Raw genomic sequence first — 22,752 nt, forward strand, 5'->3', positions numbered from 1 at the left:
TTGTGCAGAAGATCCTGTCTGCACAGGAGCCTCTTGTGTGGCCTCCTTGACAGATGGAGATGGTCTGTGAACCACCACTAGAGAGGCCATTCCAGTGCTATGAGGATCATTCTGGTCTTGGACCTGTACAATTTGTTGATTATAGTTGGAATCAGTGGAGTTGGTGGAAATGCGTAGAGAAAGTTCCCTGACCAACTTATCAAAAAGGCATTCCCTCGTGGTCCTGGTTGGTAGAAATTGAACGCATAGTCTCAGCATTTGTTGTTGCTTGCATTATGGATTACCCCATTCTCGAAAGATGTCTTGTATGAGGTCATTGTGTAGGATCCAGTGGCGATTTTCACTGAAATGTTAACTGAGGGAGCCCGTTTGAGTGTTCTGGGCTCTTGGCAGGTGTATGGCTTGCACTGCTAAGTCCTTCGCTATCAGCCACCTCCAAATGGCCTGAATCCGAGGAGGTGCATGTCTTTTTTGCAGAGATTCCAGTCAATGCAGTGAAATGTTCAGTGGAGTGTCAGCAGAAGGCCTGGTTGGAGAAGGAGGCCTTGACTCCTCTGTATCAGCTGTGAAGGCTTGTACATCTGATGGCGTTGTTGGCATATGGGATGCCGCTTGAGGTCTTTTGGCTGTCAATAGGGGGTCGTCCAAGAGTTTTGACGTCCACGGTTGTGCCTTCGATGTCAATGGCTGCTGCTTTGGTGATGCATGTATGGACATCGACGACTGCCTTTTTGTAGTCGTTGAGTGTACTAACGTCAAGCTAGTTTTTGATGTCTATGGATGGTGTTGCTTTGATGGTAAAGTCTGTCTTGACACTGAGTGGCAAATATGTGGAAAATCTGCTCACAACATCAACTTTGATGCTGATGATGAGCAAACAGGGATTTTCTCCACTTTCTACGACATACCTTTTGACTGGGAACGACGTCTCAGTGTCTTTCATGGGAGGCTTTTTATGACACAAGGGCCCTTTCAAAACAAGTTGGTGGTCCCAAGGCCTCCAGGAGATCCTGCAGTTCTCCTCTCATGGAGTCCATGCAATCTGCTTTTTTTCTCTGTTCTTCAGGGTCATTCTGGAAAGCTTCAGGCAGTGAGGATAGGAATCTGGTTGATGGGGCTCTGGTACTGATAGACACACAATACAGACTGAGTGGGGTGAGTCTGAGCCTTCTTTTTAACACAGGCGGGGAACTTCACAATGAGTGAAGGCATGTTTGACAGAATAAATATACATTTTTTGTCAGGAAAACGTTGTGTGTACACTAAGTACTTGGATCTTTCAAAAATAGATGGTATCTCACAGGTTTCAAAGAGTTTTTCAGGCAAAATTGTCAAAAAATACGAGCTCAGGGCTGCAGGTCCCTAACAATAGGAACCAGAAAAAAGAACTGACCTATCACCTGCGAGGCATGATGCAATACATAGGGTCGTGGGAGGTCTTAAAGGCACGGTGACAGCTTTCTCTCGTGTTTTAGGTGCCAGCCTATTGGCTAAAAATGTTTCAAATGCCCTTTCATTTTCTTCTTAAATAAAGGTTGTGAAACAGGTCTGTGCTCTTTTTTTTCCCTGTTTGACAGAAATAAGTTCTGATTACCTATTAATTTAAAACAAAAATTCAATGTACTTTAGACATTTTTGGTGGTTTATTATAGGCTGCATGTAGAAGTTATATTTATAAGTAATACCTAATATGTGCTCCAGGGACCCCGCACGGGGGCGGGACTAGTCGGTGCTTACGACTACTGAGGAGGATCCTCTGGAAGATAATTATATTAACAAATGCCAATAGTATTTTATGTATATTTTATTAACTATTTATGAGATTGTAACTATTGTGGTTGGAGCATAATTGGTTACTTTTGATATCAAAGTTATATCTATTGTTCTTAGGTTGATAATTAAGCATCCAAATCGCAAAAGATTGTATTTTAAGTCCGAGGGAAAACTTTTGTATTGGTTTTCTCCTGCAAAGAAGCAGAACCACTGCTCCACATCATAAGTATCTACAACAAACTGGTCTTACTGAGACAGAAATTCTTAAGTCAATCTTATCTGTGACTAAACCTCATCAATTTTACTGAAGCAGTGAAAGCCTGAGTGGAGTGATCCCCAATTAATTGGCAGCTTAATTAACATTTCTGGACACAGTTTTAAACATGATTAATTTATCATGTATTTATCAGAGCTCCTTACACAGTCGAATATTGAGTCCCAAATATAGTTTACAAAAACTATAGTGAAATAGAAAAATCCTGCACTACCCTCGGTGGACTGGCAGATTTGTTGATCGATGAATCCTAACACAAGATATGCCATTTACATTAAACTCGGACAGACCACAGCTTTCCTCGCCAGGAAGGGTTGCATGTCCTTATATGTGGCCTTGTGCTGCCTTTGTGGAATTACACCTTATCCCTCTGCTCTGAGTAAAGGAATGAGGAACAGGAACTGAGACAAGTCAAAGATACAGCAGATTGCTATGTCACTTTCATACTTTTACTTTCGGGGCTCACAAGGCCTTTCACGACACCCCCAGGCAGGAAATGCAAATAAGATTAAAGTTCTAATGCTGTTTCGCCAGTGGTCCTGTGGCATATGCCTACCTGCCAAGTGGTTTCTGACAATAGTGCCAGCTTTGACTGCAAGTTGGAAGCTAAACCATTCCCCCACCTCTGAATGGAAGTGATAGGTTATCTTAGAAACGAACAGCATACTGTTAGGGATGCCTGGCAACAACAAACCAAAAAGTATCCGGTGTCAGCATCTGTAGAGATATTAAAATAGGTGCTTGGAGGTTCAGGGACCAGAGCCATTTTTAATATTTTAACGCAGGTGTCTCCAACAGGTCGATCGCAAGCTACCAGTACCTCTTACCATGCCTTGGAATAGTTTGGTCCCCGTCAACTGAATCTGTGGCACTGCTTAATTTGTGCTTGTTGTTTCCGGTGCTGAGCACCGGCACTTATTTTTGAGGGCCGGCACTTATTCTTCTGCTCCAAGAATTTGCTTCGAGCAAAAGAGACATATGGGAAAGACGGAGAAAGAGAAAAACGAAAAAGAGTCACAATAGTAGAGAGCAGAAAGCTGCAAGAGTGAGCTGAAGGGGCAGGGAGTGGCTGTAAATGGATTCAAGAGCCCCGAGATGGCCTCAGGATTACGCTGCCTCAGTATTCTCTGTTCCCACATTTAATTGCAGCAGGCGTGTGGGTTAGAGGAGGGCTTTGAGCACCAGCACGTTTTTATTTACAAATTAAGCACTGATCTGGGGGGGTTGCACCTGACTCACTGCTGATGCTGTATTTCAAAACGGTGTGAGCTGCCCCTGTGAGGCAGGAAAAGGTACAGGAAGCAGCATGCAGGCCACCCTCGCCTTAAATGAGCAATGCCACAATGCATGCTGCTGTCTGGTAAGAAGCCTAGCCATAAACAAACAGCACATGTAAGAGCACGGTGCTTGCAAGCCTTCCCTCTGGAAAATAGTACCTTCCATGAACTTGTATTTAATGAAACTCATTGTAAAATACTCGGTGAACTACTATGTGCCATCCAAAGACTCATTTTTCAAAGTTGCACTACATTTAAGTTTTTTTTCCTTTTTCATCCTTTCTCTCGTTCTTTTCTTTTTTGTCTTTCTTTCTTTTTCTTGTGCTTCTTTCTTCCTTTCTCTTCTTTATTTCTCTTCTCCTCCTTTACTTTACGTTCTATATTTCTCTTGATTTTTCTTTACTTTCCTGTGCTCCTGTTTCTTTCTTTTCTACTTTCTTTCTCTCCTACTTGCTGTCTCGTCTTCCTCTTTCTTTATCTCTACTTGTATCTATCCTTTTTTCTGCTCTCCTCCTTTCTCTCTTTTCTATGTCTTTCTTTCCTCTTATTCCGAGTCTGTTTCTTTCTAACCTTCCTACCTTCTCTGCTTCCTCCATTTCTGTCTTTATCACTCCTTTTTTCCTTGTCTTCTGTATTCTTTATTTCTTTCCACACCTATCCTTTCGTTATCTCCATCTCACTTTTGCTCCTTCACTTCTTTGGTGCTCATTTCCTTTTCTTCTACAGTCCTTCTTTCCTTTCCTGCTCTTCTCCTTTGTTTGTCCTTTCCTACTTCTCTCCTTTGTTTCACCTTCCCATCTCATTTTCCCTCCTTTATTTCTTATTTACTTTTCTTTTCTCCTATGGTGCCTTTGTTTGTTGATTTTTCTCTCTCCCTCCCTTTAACTCTCTCACTTTTTTATTTTTTATTTATTTACTCCTCTGCTTTCTTTTTACTTTTCTTCTCTCCTTCATTTCTTCAAGAGTGAATATGTTGCTAAAGCAATCCCTTTGTTAATGAATTTGTGGTTATTTTTCCCTTATATATATTACCTCAAACATGTGGAAAGCTGCAGAGATATGCTTACTTGTAGATATGCATTTGCATATTGCTGATAGTCTTTTAAGGGTGAAATTTATAGCTAAATAATTACTTTCTGATTTATTTTTTGTGTGTGTGAACCTGGGAATAATTCAGAATTTCAACCTACACCAGTGAACATTCTAGGGCTAGCATTGCCAACAAATACATATCATTCATTAAAAAAAAAAGCAGCGGATGGATCACAGTGCTGGGCCTGCTGCCTTGATTCTACTCCTAAATAGATTTTACAAAGATTTGCTACTAGCTAAAAGTAAGGCAATAAGGGCCATTTGTATCATCAAGGCCATTTGCGATTCGGAAATAGCGATTTTTAAGAAATCGCTATTTCCGACTCGCAAAGTGATATGTATCACATTTGCAAATCGGTAATAGTGATTTCTTAAAAATCGCAAATGCTATTACCGAATCGCAAATTGCGATACCGGCCCCATTCACAGCTATGGGCCTGTTGGCCCATATCTGCGAATTTTTTGCATTTCCAAAATTGCGATTTCTGAACCAGAAATCGCAATTTTGTAAATGCAAAACTTCAGGGTGCCGGGGGCCTAAGGCCCCTTCTGCTGCACCCTACCATTTTTTGGGGGGACATGTAAGGTGCACACATGCCAAAAGGGCATGTGTGCTTTACATGTACAATTTAAAAATGCATTTTGAATGCATTTTTTAATTTTGTACATGGTTATCACCAAGTTCAACTTGGTGGTAATTAGCGATTCCTAAATGCCAAAATCGCATTTAGGAATTGCTTCATGCACATGCTAAGGAATCGCAAATAAGGAATCCTTACTCTCTAAACAAGGTCGCAATTTTAAGGAATCGCTATTTTAGCGATTCCTTAAGATTGCGTTCAGAATGTATTTCATACATTCTGAAATGGCATTTTGCATTCGCAAACGGGCATTCGCACCGTTTGCGAATGCAAAATGCTTTCATACATCTGGCCCCAAATCATGAAACCAATTAGCAGTGATTAGTTCACAGGCCTACCACCTTAGTTCTGGTGACCCAAATCCACCCCAAAAACGTAGCGACAGCACACACTTGGATTAGTTTAGGGTTCGACTGAAGGATTCTAAGCTCGGTCTGACGGCTTCTAGTCCCAAGTAGCTTATATGTCCATTTATTACGGGCAGCAACATAGCCTGAACATACGAAAAAGACATGACCAACCACTCAATGTGAGCCTCACATACCAGGCACAGGAGGTCATTACTTGGGCCCCAATTGATGGTAAAAGGGTTCAACGGAAAAGAACCAACTCTAAATTACAAATCTAATTTCTGGTCCGGGGGGACTGTAACAGCATCCCAGTAAGGCTCAAGAAGGGCTCACCTTTTAAATCAGAAACTTCTCAGTTAAGTGTGAAGGGACAGCCAACTGTGAACCCGTCTGCCTGGCCCAAATCCAGTAATGCCTTTTTAGTGTCTGTGCTGACAACCTTGGCACCAGCAATGGATCGTCCCATAAAAATCGCAGGCCAATGTTAGTTAAATTATTTTTTATTTGGCGCAACCAACTGATTTTATTAGAGGTGTCGGCCTTGATCCCGCCTTTACGCGCCAGCCTGTCCTGTAACAATTCAGGTACCGACTGTAGCCTTCTCCAAAATAATAATGGGCAAAGTATAGCTTTGTCAGCAATTGGTTTCATGCCTAGGTCAAACAATAGTGGCACCAAACGGGTACTGCCAGTGAGACGGACAATAGTTCTTAAAAAATGATTTTCAGAATGGGCTACTGAGGATACATAAGCTCAGAAACAACCAGGACAGAATGTACTACCTTCGCTTCATTGATTTGCGCAGCAGGGTCGATAGGTTTGAGAAAGAAGAACTATGTTCTTTCACTATATCCCCCGAAATCTGCTTAAGTTTCATGGTGATTAGGTCAACCTGAGGTTTCCAAGCAAGGGTTGAAGACAAGATGACGCCCAAGTAGGTAAAAGCATTCACCTTTTCGTATGGTGTGCCCTCCAACTCTAGACTGCACTTTACTGTCTTTGATCTCCTAAGAACCTTGAACTTGGTCTTTGCGGAACTGATCTCTATTCCACGAGCAGCACAAAATTCTTCAGTGACAGAGGGCTCGATGGAGCTCGCTGGGTGTCTTAGAGATCATTAAAGTGTCATCAGCAACCAACAGGTTAGGTGTTTTAACCCCTGCCAAGATAGGGGCATCAGCAGGTGAGCCTGACAGACAAGGAACAACGTCATTAGGAAACAACGAGAATAGGGTCGGGCTAGGACACATCCTTGGTGTACTCCCTCGCAGACAGAAAAAGGGTCTTTCAATTCTCCCTGGTTGTCCTATCAGACCTTTGCATAATTACCCTAGTGTAATCGAATTATTAATTCCAACAGGTTCAATGGCATTCCCATAGCGTGTAAAACCTGCCAGAGTGTGTTCCTGGGGACCAGGTCGAAGGCCTATTTGAGATAGACAAAGGCAATATACAAGCTGCCTCTGCCGATCCCCACTGCCCTCTAGTATATTAGTAAAAAGCGATAGACCTGGCTTGTGGTACTTGTTTTCATACGGAACCCATCTTGATAGGGGAACAAAACAATGTTGCCAACAATCCAATCATTGATCCTGACAAGTATGAGACGTGCAAAGATATTTTGCAAACAGTCATTTAGACTAATTGGTATGTAACTCCCTGGCAAAGATTTCTCACCTTTCTTATGTAATGGAATGAGTTCAGCACCCTTCCAGGAATCAGGAATTGGCGCTCCTCGGGAGATGGTATTTGCTAAAAAACAATGCTCCTAGACCAATTGTCCATGTTGTGTAGAAGCACGTTAGTTGGAATACCGTCGGGTCCTAGGGCCCTGCCTCTGGTTATATCATCCAGAGCTAGCATAACAACAGAAAGATCAAAAGTAAGCTTTAGTGAAGTTATATTAGCATCAGGGGTAACCAAGGTAGGTGCAAGGATGGAATCAAGATGATCATCACACATATTTCCTCCTGGAACTTTAACCAGAGTAGTAGAATGAAGCGAGAGTAGAAGGCTGAAAAATGTTCTAACCAGGCAGAGGGGACAATATAGTTTTGAAGAATAGCTGAGCAGCCCTTGATACCCCATTTTGCAAGATGTAAAAATTTAGTAGAATCCCTGTTGAAACAGGCCAAGCTCAATTCACACCACCTCCATTCATCCTGATTCTTCTTTGCGCCTATCTGGGCAGTTTTGAAGTTCTTCCTAGCTAAATGGATCAAGGAGATGTCTCTAGACCTCGACAGGAACGTCTACATTCCTTATCAAACCAGGTTTTTACTCAGCTCGTAGTGCCGCTGGGCTTCGATGGTTCAAATGTAAAATGTCTTATTTTCTTGAATAAGCTACTATGAGCATACCTTACGACCTGCAAACTTTCTGCTTCAATAGGAGTTGCTTCCATCGCAGCCAACAATAAATACAGATCGACACCGATCCTATTTAGATGATCTGGCTTCTCAACTATTTGGGACCATTTGAGGTGGCGTGTGTCTGTCGTGATATAAACATCTCCGGTGGTCACAGTAAACTGGCATTAGCCAACCTAGAATGGAAAGGTTTTGTTGTCAAACACAACAGGTTATGGTCGCTTTCATCCCTAGTTTTAACAGCCACATCAATGAGGTAAGGCCAAAGCTGAAGATCTATTAAGATGTAGTCAATACAAACAGAATGGAGCAAATTATCAAAGGTATTGGCCCCCCTACTATCTGATTTAGTTCTCCCACTAATTGCTCTCACTCCGAATTATAAGGAAAGGGCTCTCAGCTGGAGAGCAGTCTCTGTCCATCTATATTTTGGGGTTAGCTCAAGTTGGGGTATACCACATCTCTCGTACTCAGCCCATTCTGAGCTTGCATCATCAGTAGAAAGAGGTTTAAATGTGGTATTAAAGTCCCCTGCTAGTCGTAAATACACTTCATAGCGGTCTTCACCCAAAAGATCCTCAAGTGCTGGGACTGTTGGTGATTTAAGTCCATCTCTAAGCCTTCTAGCATAGATATTATAGATATCGATAGGTTTGGAAGTACCAGTCTCTATTCGTGTAGCTAAGATGCCTATGCAGTTGGTCTGGAGTTGTCTAATAAAGGGATTCAGACTGGATCAAATCCAAATTGTAAGGCCTCCAGAAGGTATCCCAGCAGAGCCCCGCTGGGCAGGAATCCAGTAATTTAAGTAACCGTGTTTAAATACAACTGCAAGAGACCACCTTTCTTGTAACAGACAAATGTTGAATTGCTCTATAAAATCGCTCCAGCCTGGTAAATTGTTTTTGGATTATAATCCAGCCACATTCCAAGAGTAACTAAGAGCAGACCTATGTCCTGCAAAGACGGAAGTGGCACACTGGGGGGAGACAGACTTGAAAGAAGAGACTCAACTGCCAATGCACTATTTCCGAATGGAGCAGGGGCATCATTTCTAAAGCTGGTAGAATTAGTGAGTCTGGGATCCAGAGATTTATCAAAAATGACCCTGGAAAGAGTTTAGTGCAAAGCAAATGCCCTAGTGCCTAGTGTTAGTTGTCAGTCTACATCCATTAGAGGTGATTGTTCTACAGAGTGTGCTGAGGATATGGACCCATTCTAAGGGAACTATGAGCCTGCTATCTGTATTTGAAACAGATGTTGTTATCAAATAAAGAGGATGTCTGCACATCAAATGCCAGAATACTATCTACCAGCTCTCTTCTGGGAAGAATCAGCTCAATGGTGCCGTAAGCAAGATCAGGGCGTGTGTCTAGTAGCTCCCAAGATATCCTCTCTTATGATAGAACGACAACCCCCCCACTTTGCAAATCCAATGGATTTATTTATCAGTGCAGTCTCTCCTTCCAAAAGGAGGTTTTGCTTAAGTTTGGGGATTGGGGACATTGACCATGAAAATTGAGCATCTGCGATGCCTAGCAGTGAGACCAAACTCAGTATTAGTCTTGCTGGGGTAGCGTGCTTGAAAACCCCTCCTTAGGCTTGACTCCTTCCTAACACTATGTGAAGGGAGTGTCAAGCGTGTGGACGCATTGTTGAAGATGTACTAGCGTTGCCCCGGTCCTCACCAGAGTACTCAACCCAAGTCTGTAGGGGATGTGAGAATCTGATGTCCAGATCCGGATCCAGTACAACAATGGCCTTAGGGCGGCAATCTGGCTGATTGAAAAGACATATAAATCCATTCTGATTGGCAGAGATATAGAACTAGTGGGAACCCTTAGCAGCATCTTTACAAAGGAATTTTCCACTTTTTCTAAGTCATCCAGATTGCAATAGCCCCATAATTCAGCTCCATCTAGGGCTCCCCCCCTGGGATTTATATATTTCTACTGCAGGAGTGATAGCAAATCTGGGGCACCCGCCCTTTGTTTCAGGCACATTTCTGATTTCTGGAGGTGGGCATACTGTTTATGTGAATCTTCCAGTTTTAATCCTAGGTAGTCGAAGGCACCCACTCTTTCCAATGTGACACTCTCCAGGCTAATGCATCTCCTCATCTCATGCCTTGTATCCCCAAACACCATGTATTTGGTTTTAGTTGAATTCATTTCTAGGCCATGTTCTTTGCAAAAGACCACAAACATCGTGAGCAAATTGGAAAGACCAATGGCCGTTTGTGATATTAGCAAAGTATCATCTGCGAATAGCAGACATGGAATATTTTGCCCTCCCAGTCTATGGGCGTCATTAGAACATTCCAAAAGATAAGGGATGCATGCATTAATAAATAAAAGAAATAGTGTGGGAGCCAGCACACATACCTGCCTCACACCACGGTTTGTTGGGAACTCCGATGTTAGTTCGCCATTCGGGCCCCAACAAATTCTAGCACAATTGTCAGTGTAAAGATCTCTATTTATATTTAACATAGAACCGGGGACCCCAATTCCGCTCATAACTTCCCATAACGTATGGCGTGGGACGAGATCAAAGGCAGATTTCAGATCTACGAATGCCACAAAAAGATGACCTGAGTCCACGTCGACTGTTTTCCATTTGATAGAAAGGAAATGAAATGCCTGGTCAATAGTACTTATTTTATCTCTGAACCCCGCCTGAAGATAGCTAAGCGCTTGATTATCCTCTATCCATTTTTATAGCCTACTTAGTAACTGGTAACAAAAAAATGTTTGTAAATTATCTAAGAGGCTGATGGGTCTGTAGTTCCCTGGAATACCCCTCTCCCCTTTTTTATGTATCTGCACCATGGTTGCTTCCTTCCATGACCGGGGGTAAGATCTGTTTGCCAAAACAGCATTTGAGACCCTGTTCACATACGGGCCCCATTTATTCAGATCTGTTTTGTACATCTCCGAAGGAATACCATCTGGCCCTGGAGCCTTCCCAAGTTTTTGAGCAATGATGGCAAGCTCAGATTCTTTCAATGAGAAGGTGTCAAAATAGTTGAGCCATGTCTGAAAGTGATATTTCCACGGAGGTTGCAGAATCAAAGTCATGTAGGGAGCCATACAGTTCCCTGAAGTGATTAAGCCAGACTTCAGGGGGAATGTAGCACTCTGGCTTTAGTGCTTGGTTTCGGTCATTTCGGGCCACCAAGGACCAGAAGCGTTTAGGGTCTGGGGCCCTGGCGGCCTGGGCCAATTCTCTCCATAAAGCCTCTTCCCCGTCATTTTTACAGGACTTACATATGGAAGTATATTTTCATCTCACATTAACTATTTCATCTCTATCTTTTGTTCTTAAAGCTTCAATCAGGGAGGTCTTCGCCTCTCTGCATCTCTTGTCAAACCACTTGTTATTAAAGCAGGAGGGTAGATGGGCCATTACCCTAACAGATTTAAAGAACAAGTTTTTAAGTTTTTAAGTTTTAAGAGTGGAAAAGAGGTTCAAGTGTAAGGTCATGACCTCAAGTGGGGTAAGTAGAGAATGAGCGACGAAAAGCTGGTGACTAGAAACTAAGGTGTATAATTTACCCCATAATTTATTAGAGTTCTGAAATTAATCCCATCTCACCACACGCTTGTTACTGGACACCTTCAGAACATCAGAGGAAACAAGATCAGAAGGGGGCACAGCACCTAAGAAAAGTTGTCTATCGTATGTTACTAGAAGAGGAGCGTGGTCACTGGTATACTGATTGCCCACTTCCACATCTTTTATATGATGCCAGACCCTTAGATCAAGAAGAACAATGTCCAAGGTACTGCTATATGATCCCCTGAAAAACGTTGGTCTAGCAGGGTTATCAATAGGGAAGGCCATTACCAGCGCGAAGGCCATACAGTATCATAAGGTCTATTATCTGCAAAGCCCTAGTACTAACTTTAGTGGGATTTATCTGGATGGAATGAGGGGGAATTTTCCATGTGGCACCTTCAATCTGCGTAGCCTCAGTAAAGGCAGGGTAGGGCTCAAATTGGCACATTGAGGTCCCCAGCTATAATAATGTGATGCGTTGGATGAAAATCCGATACAATGAAATTCAAGAGCTCTACAATAGGGGACCGCTGGTGGGAAGGCTCCGGTCTTCAGAACAAGTGTATAGTGCTGAAAAGGGCTGAGGAACATTTCCTTTATACGCTCCATTCTCTGCGACAGAAGGGAATGTTTTAGATGGAGATCAGAGCTGATAGGGGCAGGTGGTGTCATTGTGGCACACGCACACTGTTCTTTCCTAACTGTAGGTTTAAGTTTGTCCTTACTTCAAAATCACGGCACACACTTCTAATTAAGATATCTGGCAAAGAGCCCCCTAGTGGGGCCCGTCAGACATTGCAGCAGCAGTCTGACGTGGAGCTAGCCGTATGATGAAGCATGACATCCAGTGGATGTGTGAGGACTCTTGCTTCTAATTTTAGAAGTGCCTTTAGAACCTGTGCTCTTGCCTTTATCTTTTTTTCTGTGAAACAATGTACTCAATTGATTTACATAACGTTTAGGGAGGTTGTACACTGGACCTTTTCAATCTCCCTGTCCCTCTCATGGTTTGATAGACTTGTACAGTGGCTCAGCTGTGGGACATTTACATATCTTTTGACCAGACTATTAAACATATATTTTGTACCCCATGATGGAAAACTTTCAGGGCCTCAAACTCCATCTGTTTTAGGCAATGACCGGACAGGATCATCAGGGAGCCTCAAGGAGGATTGGAACAAACTTTCCTCATTGAAACGTGACCTGATTAAAACTATCTCACATGGGACTATCATGACTGGATATTTTCAAACGAATATATCCCCTAATGGACTTATTGTGACCAATGTACCTAGGATTTTTCTGCAAGACTTGATCTTCAGGAGAGATTGGGCACAAATTGCATGGAAATGCACAAGGGACTGGCTGGTCCTTATTATTAATACATCAAAGAGACTAGCTGACTCTATAACAGTTGAGATCAACCTGGTAGAAAATACTTTAAAAATAAGTTTATCACTGTCAGCTTTTAAGACCCGCTTGGCAGAGATCAGTACTGAACTGAATGAAAACAAAGAATATCTGACCCAACAAAAACATTACTAAATTACAGAAAGACATCAACAAATTCAGTAGAGAGAAAGTGTACCCTTACATCAAAGATGATTACAAGGTTGACACACAGTCACACTCTTCTGATGACGAGTTGGGTCCCATCTATAGAAAATCCCGAGCTTATAGTAACAGCTCTTCATCCGATGATTGGAGCACAGATGAAGGTGGACCACAACATTTCTATAACCGTCCTCATTACCCTGCAAAGCAACCATTACCATGGCAACCCCCTTATCCCTTTTACCAACCACGCCCCTTTGTGCCTTTTTTAGGCTGAGGCCAGGGCAGAGGAAGAGGCAGGCGAAGAGGAAGAGGGTGGATTGTGTATTGGGCCGGAGAGGAACCCAAAATGGTGACCAGGAGCCAAGGTAAGAATCAGACTCCAAGAATTTAGTAGTCAATTTGTCTTTAAGACAGCTTTCCACAGACGAGCGCTGTGTTTTGAACAAAGGATTGGGCTTTGGTCTCACCCCTAAGGAAGATATTTTTCACCTTAACTGTGAACTTTTTAAATTTTTTTGAAAGATCCGATTAAATTTATTTTTCACAGACAAACCTTCTGAACCACGCCAGAAAGACTCCAACCTAAGAAATCCATCCACCTTCATCCCCCCTACCTCTGCCATGCTCTGTAAACTACTGGCATTCAAAAAGGCGGTTTTAACAGATGTGAAAAAACTACGACCTAAACACACCTTTATGAACCTCTCATCACGTGAGAGAGAAGCTCTCAAGACATTGGCGCCTGACCCCAATTATAGTCATTAAGCCAGCAGATGAAGGCGGAGCCATAGTTATCCTTGAGGCACAGGCATATAAACAGGAATGTTTACGCCTCTTGGGTGACTCTACCTATTATGCCCCCATTGTCCAGGACCCTACTGAGAGATTACAACTCAGGATACGTACCATGATCAACGAAGCAGTAACCAATGCTTGGATTTCTCATAAGGAGGCTGAGTTTTTAGATACTCCCGATCCCCGCATACCCTATTTCTACTGCTTCCCCAAAATCCATAAGGACACACAACCTGCGTGACCTATTGTCTCAGGCATTGGTTCTGTCCTTGAACCACTATCTATCTTCTGTGATCACTTCTTACAACCTCTTGTGAAAGAGACCTCCACTTTCCTGAAGGATACTAAAGAAGTCCTTAACCTTATCAACCATATAAATGCCACCGAGCAGGTGCACGCTTTGATAAGCTTGGATGTGGAATCCCTGTATACAAACATACCCAAGGAAGCCACGCTCCGGGTCGACGAAGACGCATTGGCTAATAACACATGGACATCTCCGACTCTTATCTTCTTTATCATGCAATGTGCTTCCCTAGCCCTGACTGAGAATTTTTTTACGTTTGAAGACCAACTCTACCACCAGATACACAGAACATCGATGGGGAGTACCTTTACTCCCAGCTTGGCCTGCCTTTATATGTACCATTTTGAGGAACGATTCTTACTTAACAGCTCCAAACCATTTGAGAACAATATCAAATTGTGGCATCTATATATCGACGATATCTTGATTATCTGGAATGACCCGACACAAATGGTTGGTTCATTTACCACCTGGATCAATGGACTGGATCCTTTTTTAAGGTTTACCTCAACTGTCTCCACCACCCGGCTCTCATTCTTTACCCTTATGATTACCATCAACCATGGAAGACTAGAGACAAGCTCCTACCACAAGAAAACAGACTGCAACAATTTGCTTTTATATGAAAGTCATCCAAAAGGATTACGGGACAATCTACCTTATGGCCAATTCTTGCGACTCCTCCATAGTTGTAGCAACAATTCCACTTCTGAATTGCAAGCAGATGACCTTGATTGCAAAATACATAATAGACATTACCCATGCCAGATAATCAACTCGGTTCGTAAACAGGCATATAACAATCATAGAGAGACACTACTGACAACTGTACCTAACCACTCAGACCCACGACTGGCGTGTGTCTCCACTTATACCCCTCTGTCCAATACCGTTAAGAAACTGATCAATAAATGATGGCACATCCTCTGTAGTGGCGGTGAGGTAGTTCCCAATCCTTTGTTTGCTTTCAAACGGACTAGGAACATTAAAGACCTAGTAGTACATACTTGCCCCAGAGCATTGACTTCAGAACCTAGACAGATTACACTGTGGCAACTCCCACCAGTGCTATGTCATCACCTGTGTAGGAGTTGTAACGTATGTCCTTTGACTACACGAATTGAAGCCTCAGATTTACGACCCTTCAGCAGATGGTGCCTCATAAAACATACTAACTGCAGCACCCGCAATTGTATTTACATGATCACATGCCTAGGAATGTGATCATGTAAATGACTAAGAGACCGGTTAAGATTAGGATCAATGAACATCGCAGCAACATCAGATGTGGATGGACAACAACTAAATTGAGCCTTCACTTTCTTGAGACTAATCATACTCCCAATGACTTACGGTGGGTAGTGCTTGAGGCCCCCAACCACTTAGCTAATGGCCCCAAGAGTCTATTTGAAAGAGAGCAATGCTGGGTGTTTAAATTGGGGGCCCATATCAATGGGTTAAATGATGATATTCCATGGATGAGGTTCTTCACTGGTTCCTGACCAGCTCAGCTAGAATCGCCTCACTAAGCTGTTTCAGCCAGCTATTGACCTCCTTTTACAATTAGCACAGTGTGTCGTGTGGTATTCCATACCCTACAACCAGCTACCAACACTTTCTTGCAATCTATTTTTCATCTTAATCACATTTTGAGACGCCTGTATGATTTACACACAGAAGACTCATTTAACAGTTCCCTTTCGACATGCCTTATGTATTTGCAGTGTCCCCTTTAATCTCTCTTTTCTCCTGTTCTTTTTCCTGGTCCATACAAGATGCACGCTTTATATTAGCAGCTGCACAAATAATTGACATTATCCCCTCTCTTCCCACAGTAGCCCGGCTTCAGAGCACAGTAACTTTATTTTTTATTGATGGCTTTCATTTTGGCTCCCCTCTGGCTGTTCATGGAAGTCCTCTTTCTACTTTATTGATGGGCGGGGCTGACGTCTATATGTCGTGCTCCGACTTCTTGCCCACTTTTCTGCTGAGTGACCTGATCCTTTTTTTACCTGACGACTATGCCAACACTTCCGGGATTGCGGCCGTCTGGTAGTTCTTCGGCATTGGACCATGTAAGTACACATTATGCTAATCGGAGCTTAGGGATGCTTGCCTTGTGTATAGACTAAGATGCTGTTCTTATCCTCTTTACTATGCCATTCTTTCTGGATACTTCCATGACAGTGGATCTATTATCGATCTAACTAGTCAGTGTTTAATTTGTAAATAAAAATGTGCCGGTGCCTAAAGCCCTTCTCTTAAACATGTGGCTGCTGCAATTAAATGTGGGAACACGGAGTACTGAGGCAGCGTAATCCTGAAGCCATCTCGGGCCTCCTCAATCAATTTACAGCCGCTCCATGCCCCTTCAGCTCACTCTAGCAGCTTTCTGCTGTCTCCCTTTGTTACGCTTTTTCATTTTTCCCTTCCTCCGTCTTTCCCCCTATGTGTCTTTTGCTCGCAGCAAATGCTTGAGGCAAAAGAATAAGCCCTGGCCCTCAAAAATAAGTGCCGGTGCTCAGCACCGGAAACTACAAGCACAAATTAAGCACTGTAACTAGTTGAGATTAGGGAGATTTATGGTACACCTCCGATTGAACGGAGCCACATTCCGTTTTGTACACGCACTGACTTATACAATTTGACATGTTACATCAGGACTGAGCTAGCCACACACTTTACCGCTGCTACCGTCATTTTGTTCTGTCAATTGTTTTTTTACCTGATATCATTGATGGGTTACTATTTGAACTTTCACCTCTATAAATGCTCTTTTCCTAATGCCATTTTTAAGGCATTCGAGTTCTTAAGAGAGAACAAATGTACCCTCAAACTGAGATACTTTTTCCCTCATATATGCCATTTACTATCAAATCAAATCAAATCATTAACATTTATAAAGCGCGCTACTCACCCGTGCGGGTCTCAAGGCGCTAGGGGGAAAGGGGGGTTATCGCTGCTCGAACAGCCAAGTCTTTAGGAGTCTCTGGAAAGCGGAGTGGTCCTGGGTGGTCCTGAGGCTGGTGGGGAGGGAGTTCCAGGTCTTGGCCGCCAGGAAGGAGAAAGATCTCCCACCCGCCGTGGAGCGGCGGATGCGAGGGACGGCAGCAAATGCGAGGCCAGCGGAGCGGAGGAGGCGGGTGGGGACGTAGAAGATGAGGCGTCTGTTGAGGTATTCCGGTCCCTTGGTGTGGAGGGCTTTGTGTGCGTGGGTGAGAAGACGGAAGGTGATCCTTTTGCTGACTGGGAGCCAATGCAGGTGTCTCAGGTGTGCGGAGATGTGGCTGTTGCGGGGTACGTCGAGGATGAGGCGTGCCGAGGCGTTTTGGATGTGTTGCAGGCGGTTTTGGAGTTTGGCGGTGGTCCCGGCGTAGAGGGTGTTGCCGTAGTCCAGGCGGCTCGTGACGAGGGCGTGGGTCACGGTTTTTCTGGTGTCGGCGGGGATCCAGCGGAAGATCTTGCGGAGCATGCGGAGGGTGAGGAAGCAGGCGGAGGACACAGCGTTGACTTGACTATGAAGTATTTCATATTGACCACATACTTGCCTGCCTTTTGCCTGATATATTTTTGTGTAAATGTAATTATTGGTGCTTCTGTGATTCACATAAAGTGACGTCAGTCCATTGGCTCATACTTTCCCAAGGAACCCGGTCCTTAATATAGGAGGGTAAGGAGTTATTTCTTGTGATTCTCGTCACATTCCGCATGGCAGCATGTCAACACGGAGTGTCACAAAAAACGTTTTTTTGGTGTATTGCAATTTGATAGTTTTACTGTATTATAAATATATTCTTTGTGTCGTATTTATTTTGTACAGGTCCTCACCTATTTCGGCCAAGAGTTGTGTAGCGCTCTATGTAAGTTAATTTTGCCCTCCTTAGACTTCTATATTTAATTAGGGCATTTAGTGTAGCTTAGGAGATATGTGATTTTGATCCTGATGAAACGCCACTTGATCCGTAGGGACTTTGTAGGCATGAAACATGTTGACCTCACATAGCAGCTGAAGGGAAACTGTTCCATTCCACTCCTCTGTGCTTTTAATTTTGACCAAAATCCTCAGCGCTTAATAAAACACACTGTTTTGGGGCCCCTTGAGCCAATTATAACCTTTCCTCTTTCCTGCTCTTTCCTGACTGTAGGTTTAAATTTATCCCTACTTCAAAATCACAGCACACACTTCCAGTTAAGATCTCCGGCACAGAGCCCCCTAGTGGGCCCGTCAGACATTGCGGCACAAGTCTGACGTGGAGCTGGCCCTGTGATGAAGCATGCCATCCAGTGGATGTGTGAGGGCTCTTGCTTGTAATTTTAGAAGTGCCTTTAGGACCTGTGCTCTTGCCTTTTTCTTTTTTCTGTGGAACAGTGTGCTATTGTTGGATATGCATCCCAGCTTTTTGCAGTGCATCCAGAAGGAAGGGGTGCCACAAAAACTCTGGGAGCCCCGTTTGAAGGCTGTAAAGAGGAATTAGACACTGGAGATCCCTCACAAATGCTCTGTTTTCCAGTGTTTGTAAGAAAAAGATCATATAAGTGGTTGTATCGTTATAAAAAGTTGCTTAGGTTAAGCAAAAGCTGGGTATTGTTACCATACATACAACAAACAGATTTATTTCTCTTTGTTCAGGTGTGCAGGCCTCTTCTTTCCTTCATATTCCCATCCTTTTATTCTTGCAGCCAACTAGTCGTCTCCCTTATCTCCTAACACCTCATTAATGCTTTGTTTTTTATCATCATTTCCTTTGTCTCTCTCATTCCACATCTCTCTCTGCTGACTTGTAATTTGTAGCTGCCTACCTGCCCACGTGCCTCAACACCTGCCGCCTCTCTGCCTGTTCATTCATCTGCCCAGTATCCTGCCCCCTGCATCTGCTTCCTCGGCAGCCCGCCTGTATCTTTGTCTGTCCCTCTGCCTTTCATGTGCCTGCTAGTCCGTCCTCACTTTCTACCATTTGTCCACCCGTTTGCCCGTTCACTGCCTGGTGATGTTTTGCATTAATTCACCCACTTCATCCAACCCTAATCAAGTCTTTTGAACAAACAAACTTTTGTTTCCTCTTTAAGGGCACCATTGTAATCTGCAACCTCTTCTCTGTCCTTCATGACCGCAATATTTGGGAGGCTCCCGAAGAGTTTAACCCAAGTCGCTTTCTGGACAAAGATGGGAACTTTCTGATGAAGGAGACACTCATACCCTTCTCTGCAGGTAACACACTGTCTGTCTGGAGCCAGAACCTGTCTACTAGTCAGGAGTAGCTTCATCCGGCTTAACCATGGAAGTAAAACACTCCGAATTAAAAAATGAATGTGATTTTTACCTCCTGGCTTGTGATTGGCCAGTGACATATAACTTGATCAACTATTCACTAAAATGGTACCCTTTCAAGTTTTAACACTCTAGTATTGATATTTTACTTGACAATTATCAGAGGTCTCTTTAATATATGATGAATGTATCACAGTACAACTAGTACCCTGGCGCGACTGCCGGCTGACATCCATGGTCAGAGGTTCAAGCCTTTCATCCTTCTGAGGGTGATAATATGAGTACCACAGACGTGTGTTAAAAAACACTCATCTGCCAATAGTACTGAGTTGTGTTCAAGAATGTTGATGTTTAGTTAGGCCGTAAGAACTAACTTTATCATCTCTACGTAAAGATGTTTAATGTTTTCGTGCAGTCGATTTGAAGGATTAAATGAAAGCCTGAAAGCAATTAAGAGGCTGGTAATGCCATTTCTTTGTATCCCAGCCATCCTTTGGAGGATTCTCCTTGAAGTCTCTTGCCTCTATGAACAGTGTGACCACAAGCGGGACATGCAAGTCCAGTGTCGGGATTTACCCCTTAGCATCAGATCCACCGAAGTGACAATGTCTGACATGAGACAAAGAGACCAGATGGGAATGGTGGCAACTGACAAACAGGACTGAGAAACTACTTCTGTGCTCTCGCTGGCTGACTGCCATTGGGTTCCCACACTAAGGGATCCTGGTGAGGAGAGGCAGGGTGTCTGACAAGCGAGAGCCTGCAAAGATGCCAGCATCTGGTATCCGCGCACTGCATGAGCAGTGAGACACACAATTCCTTTTCCATACTCTCTGCCCGGCTGCTCCTCAGAAAATATATTTAATTTCGAATTGGACTAAACATTTAACATTTATCCCCAAAATATAATTGCACAACTCTGGTGACCACTTCATGGAGACATATGCATCCTATGGCTCCCCATGAAGTCCACTCAAATGAGCAGCACATCCTGGCCTGTTGAGAAGAGTGTCCTTGTTTATTATCTACTTGGATTCCTTCCTCTTACGACTGGATTTACTGGCCTATTTTAATTTTGAGCAGTGGGACAGTGCTAGGTAGTTCCCAGTGCATGTGCTCCCAACACTAAAGATGGTGAAAGATCAACTAAACCCAGCTGGCATGGTTGGCTTTGAAATATAGTTATTGTATTGTGGCACAGGAACTGCACCAATCGTATAAAAGTTAAATACCAGAGGTGGGCTACGGTGTAGAGTTACATCACCCAGACCAGTGACTTTAAAAGCATACTTCAGTCCTTCCAGCACAGACCTGAGCTGCTGAAACAAATCTGCAGCAAGTACATGTGAAAGGGAACCAGTTTTAATACAGAGCTGGAGATGTTCAGATTGCAGAACTCACTAACACAGGGAGATTGTTGATAGAGAAAAGCCTAAAAGAACAGACCAACAATTCTGAAAATAAAATAGACAATAAGGGGGTCATTCCGGCCGCGGAATCACCGCCAACAGGCTGGCGGTGCTTCCTAGACCATTCTTACCGCGGCGGTAAAGCCGCGGTCAGAAAACCGGGGCCGGCGGTTTCCCGCCGGTTTACCCCCGGCTGGGAGAATCCGCCAGGGCAGCGCTGCAAGCAGTGCTGCCTTGGGGATTCTTACCCCCTTCCCGCCAGCCTGTTTCTGGCGGTTTTCACCGCCAGGAAGAGGCTGGCGGGAACCGGTGTCCTGGGGTCCCTGGGGGCCCCTGCACTGCCCATGCCACTGGCATGGGCAGTGCAGGGGTCCCCTAACAAGGGCCCAGGGCGGCTTTTCACTGTCTGCTTAGCAGACAGTGAAAAGCGCGACGGGTGCAACTGCACCCGTCGCACCGCCGCAACACCGCCAGCTCCATTGGGCTCCTGTGTTGCAGCCCTCATTCCCACTGGGTCGGCGGGCGCTAACTTGCTTAGCGCCCACCGGGCCCAGCGGGAATGTCAGAATGCGGGAAGCAGTATTTTGGCCGCATGGTGGCCAAATGGCGCCGCCCGCCAGAGTTAGAATGAGGGCCTAAGTGTCTTCGAGTGAGTAATTAATTTCCTCGCTTAGGATTTATATCACTTCAAAGATCTATCTCGCCTGTATATATAATTCGTACTACATGTACCCAGGCCCTATAAATTAAATGCTACTAGTGGCCTGCATTATTGTGCCGCTCAATGTAGAATCCGCCAGGGCAGCGCTGCAAGCAGTGCTGCCTTGGGGATTCTTACCCCCTTCCCGCCAGCCTGTTTCTGGCGGTTTTCACCGCCAGGAAGAGGCTGGCGGGAACCGGTGTCCTGGGGTCCCTGGGGGCCCCTGCACTGCCCATGCCACTGGCATGGGCAGTGCAGGGGTCCCCTAACAAGGGCCCAGGGCGGCTTTTCACTGTCTGCTTAGCAGACAGTGAAAAGCGCAACGGGTGCAACTGCACCCGTCGCACCGCCGCAACACCGCCAGCTCCATTGGGCTCCTGTGTTGCAGCCCTCATTCCCGCTGGGCCGGCGGGCGCTAACTTGCTTAGCGCCCACCGGGCCCAGCGGGAATGTCAGAATGCGGGAAGCAGTATTTTGGCCGCATGGTGGCCAAATGGCGCCGCCCGCCAGAGTTAGAATGAGGGCCTAAGTGTCTTCGAGTGAGTAATTAATTTCCTCGCTTAGGATTTATATCACTTCAAAGATCTATCTCGCCTGTATATATAATTCGTACTACATGTACCCAGGCCCTATAAATTAAATGCTACTAGTGGCCTGGATTATTGTGCCGCTCAATGTAGAAGCCTTTTGAAACATATCTCAGGCCTGCTATTGCAGCAAGTGTGCAGTTTTACTGACAATTCGACTTGGCCTAAAATTCCCTTGTGGGTGCATTATATTTAAAAGGTAGAACAAATGTTTTTACGTTGTACATGTCGTAGTAGTGAAAAACTCCTAGATTCATTTTTCACTACTGTGAGGCCTACTTCTCCCATCGGATAAAATTGGGTTACCTTATTACATTTAATATAGCTTGATAGCACCCCCCCCCCCGTAGCAGCTATTAAAGGCCTGCTCCAGCATTAAAGGCACGAGGCAAATGCAATTTTCTTCATTCAGTGTCAACAAAACTTAAAATTCATCATTCATAATACAATAAAATATCTCCTTCAGAATCTCCTTGGAACAGTTTTACAAGTTTATAATGCAAGTTAGTATAGGAATACTACACAAACACGCCCATTGAGCATAAAACTAAATTGTAGTCACATTTCTATTGAAAGTTATATAATGCAAATAAATGACACAATGGGAAATAAACCAATTGCAATTATGTCAGTCAGTCAACAAAACTTTATTCGGCCAAAGCCATAAAAGCACACAACAAAAAGCAATACAAATCACAGTTCATAACAATAAAATTCATTTTGACAGCAAAAGACATAACCATTGCCTATGTTTAATTCAATGTTTATAAAAATGCTAAAATTACTACTTA

The 22,752-nt window shown here is 43.9% G+C and overlaps 1 protein-coding gene across 1 annotated transcript in view; it reads left to right on the forward strand.

The window, feature by feature from the left end:
- The window catches only part of LOC138279162 (cytochrome P450 2J6-like), a 149,904-nt gene that overhangs the window by 122,534 nt on the left and 4,618 nt on the right, over positions 1-22,752 (forward strand). The window contains exon 8 of the mRNA XM_069219382.1: positions 19,064-19,205. Coding sequence (XP_069075483.1) covers positions 19,064-19,205 — 142 coding nt within the window. The remainder of the gene's footprint in view (positions 1-19,063; positions 19,206-22,752) is intronic.

Source organism: Pleurodeles waltl, unplaced genomic scaffold, assembly GCF_031143425.1.
Source record: "Pleurodeles waltl isolate 20211129_DDA unplaced genomic scaffold, aPleWal1.hap1.20221129 scaffold_69, whole genome shotgun sequence".
Lineage (NCBI taxonomy): Eukaryota > Metazoa > Chordata > Amphibia > Caudata > Salamandridae > Pleurodeles > Pleurodeles waltl.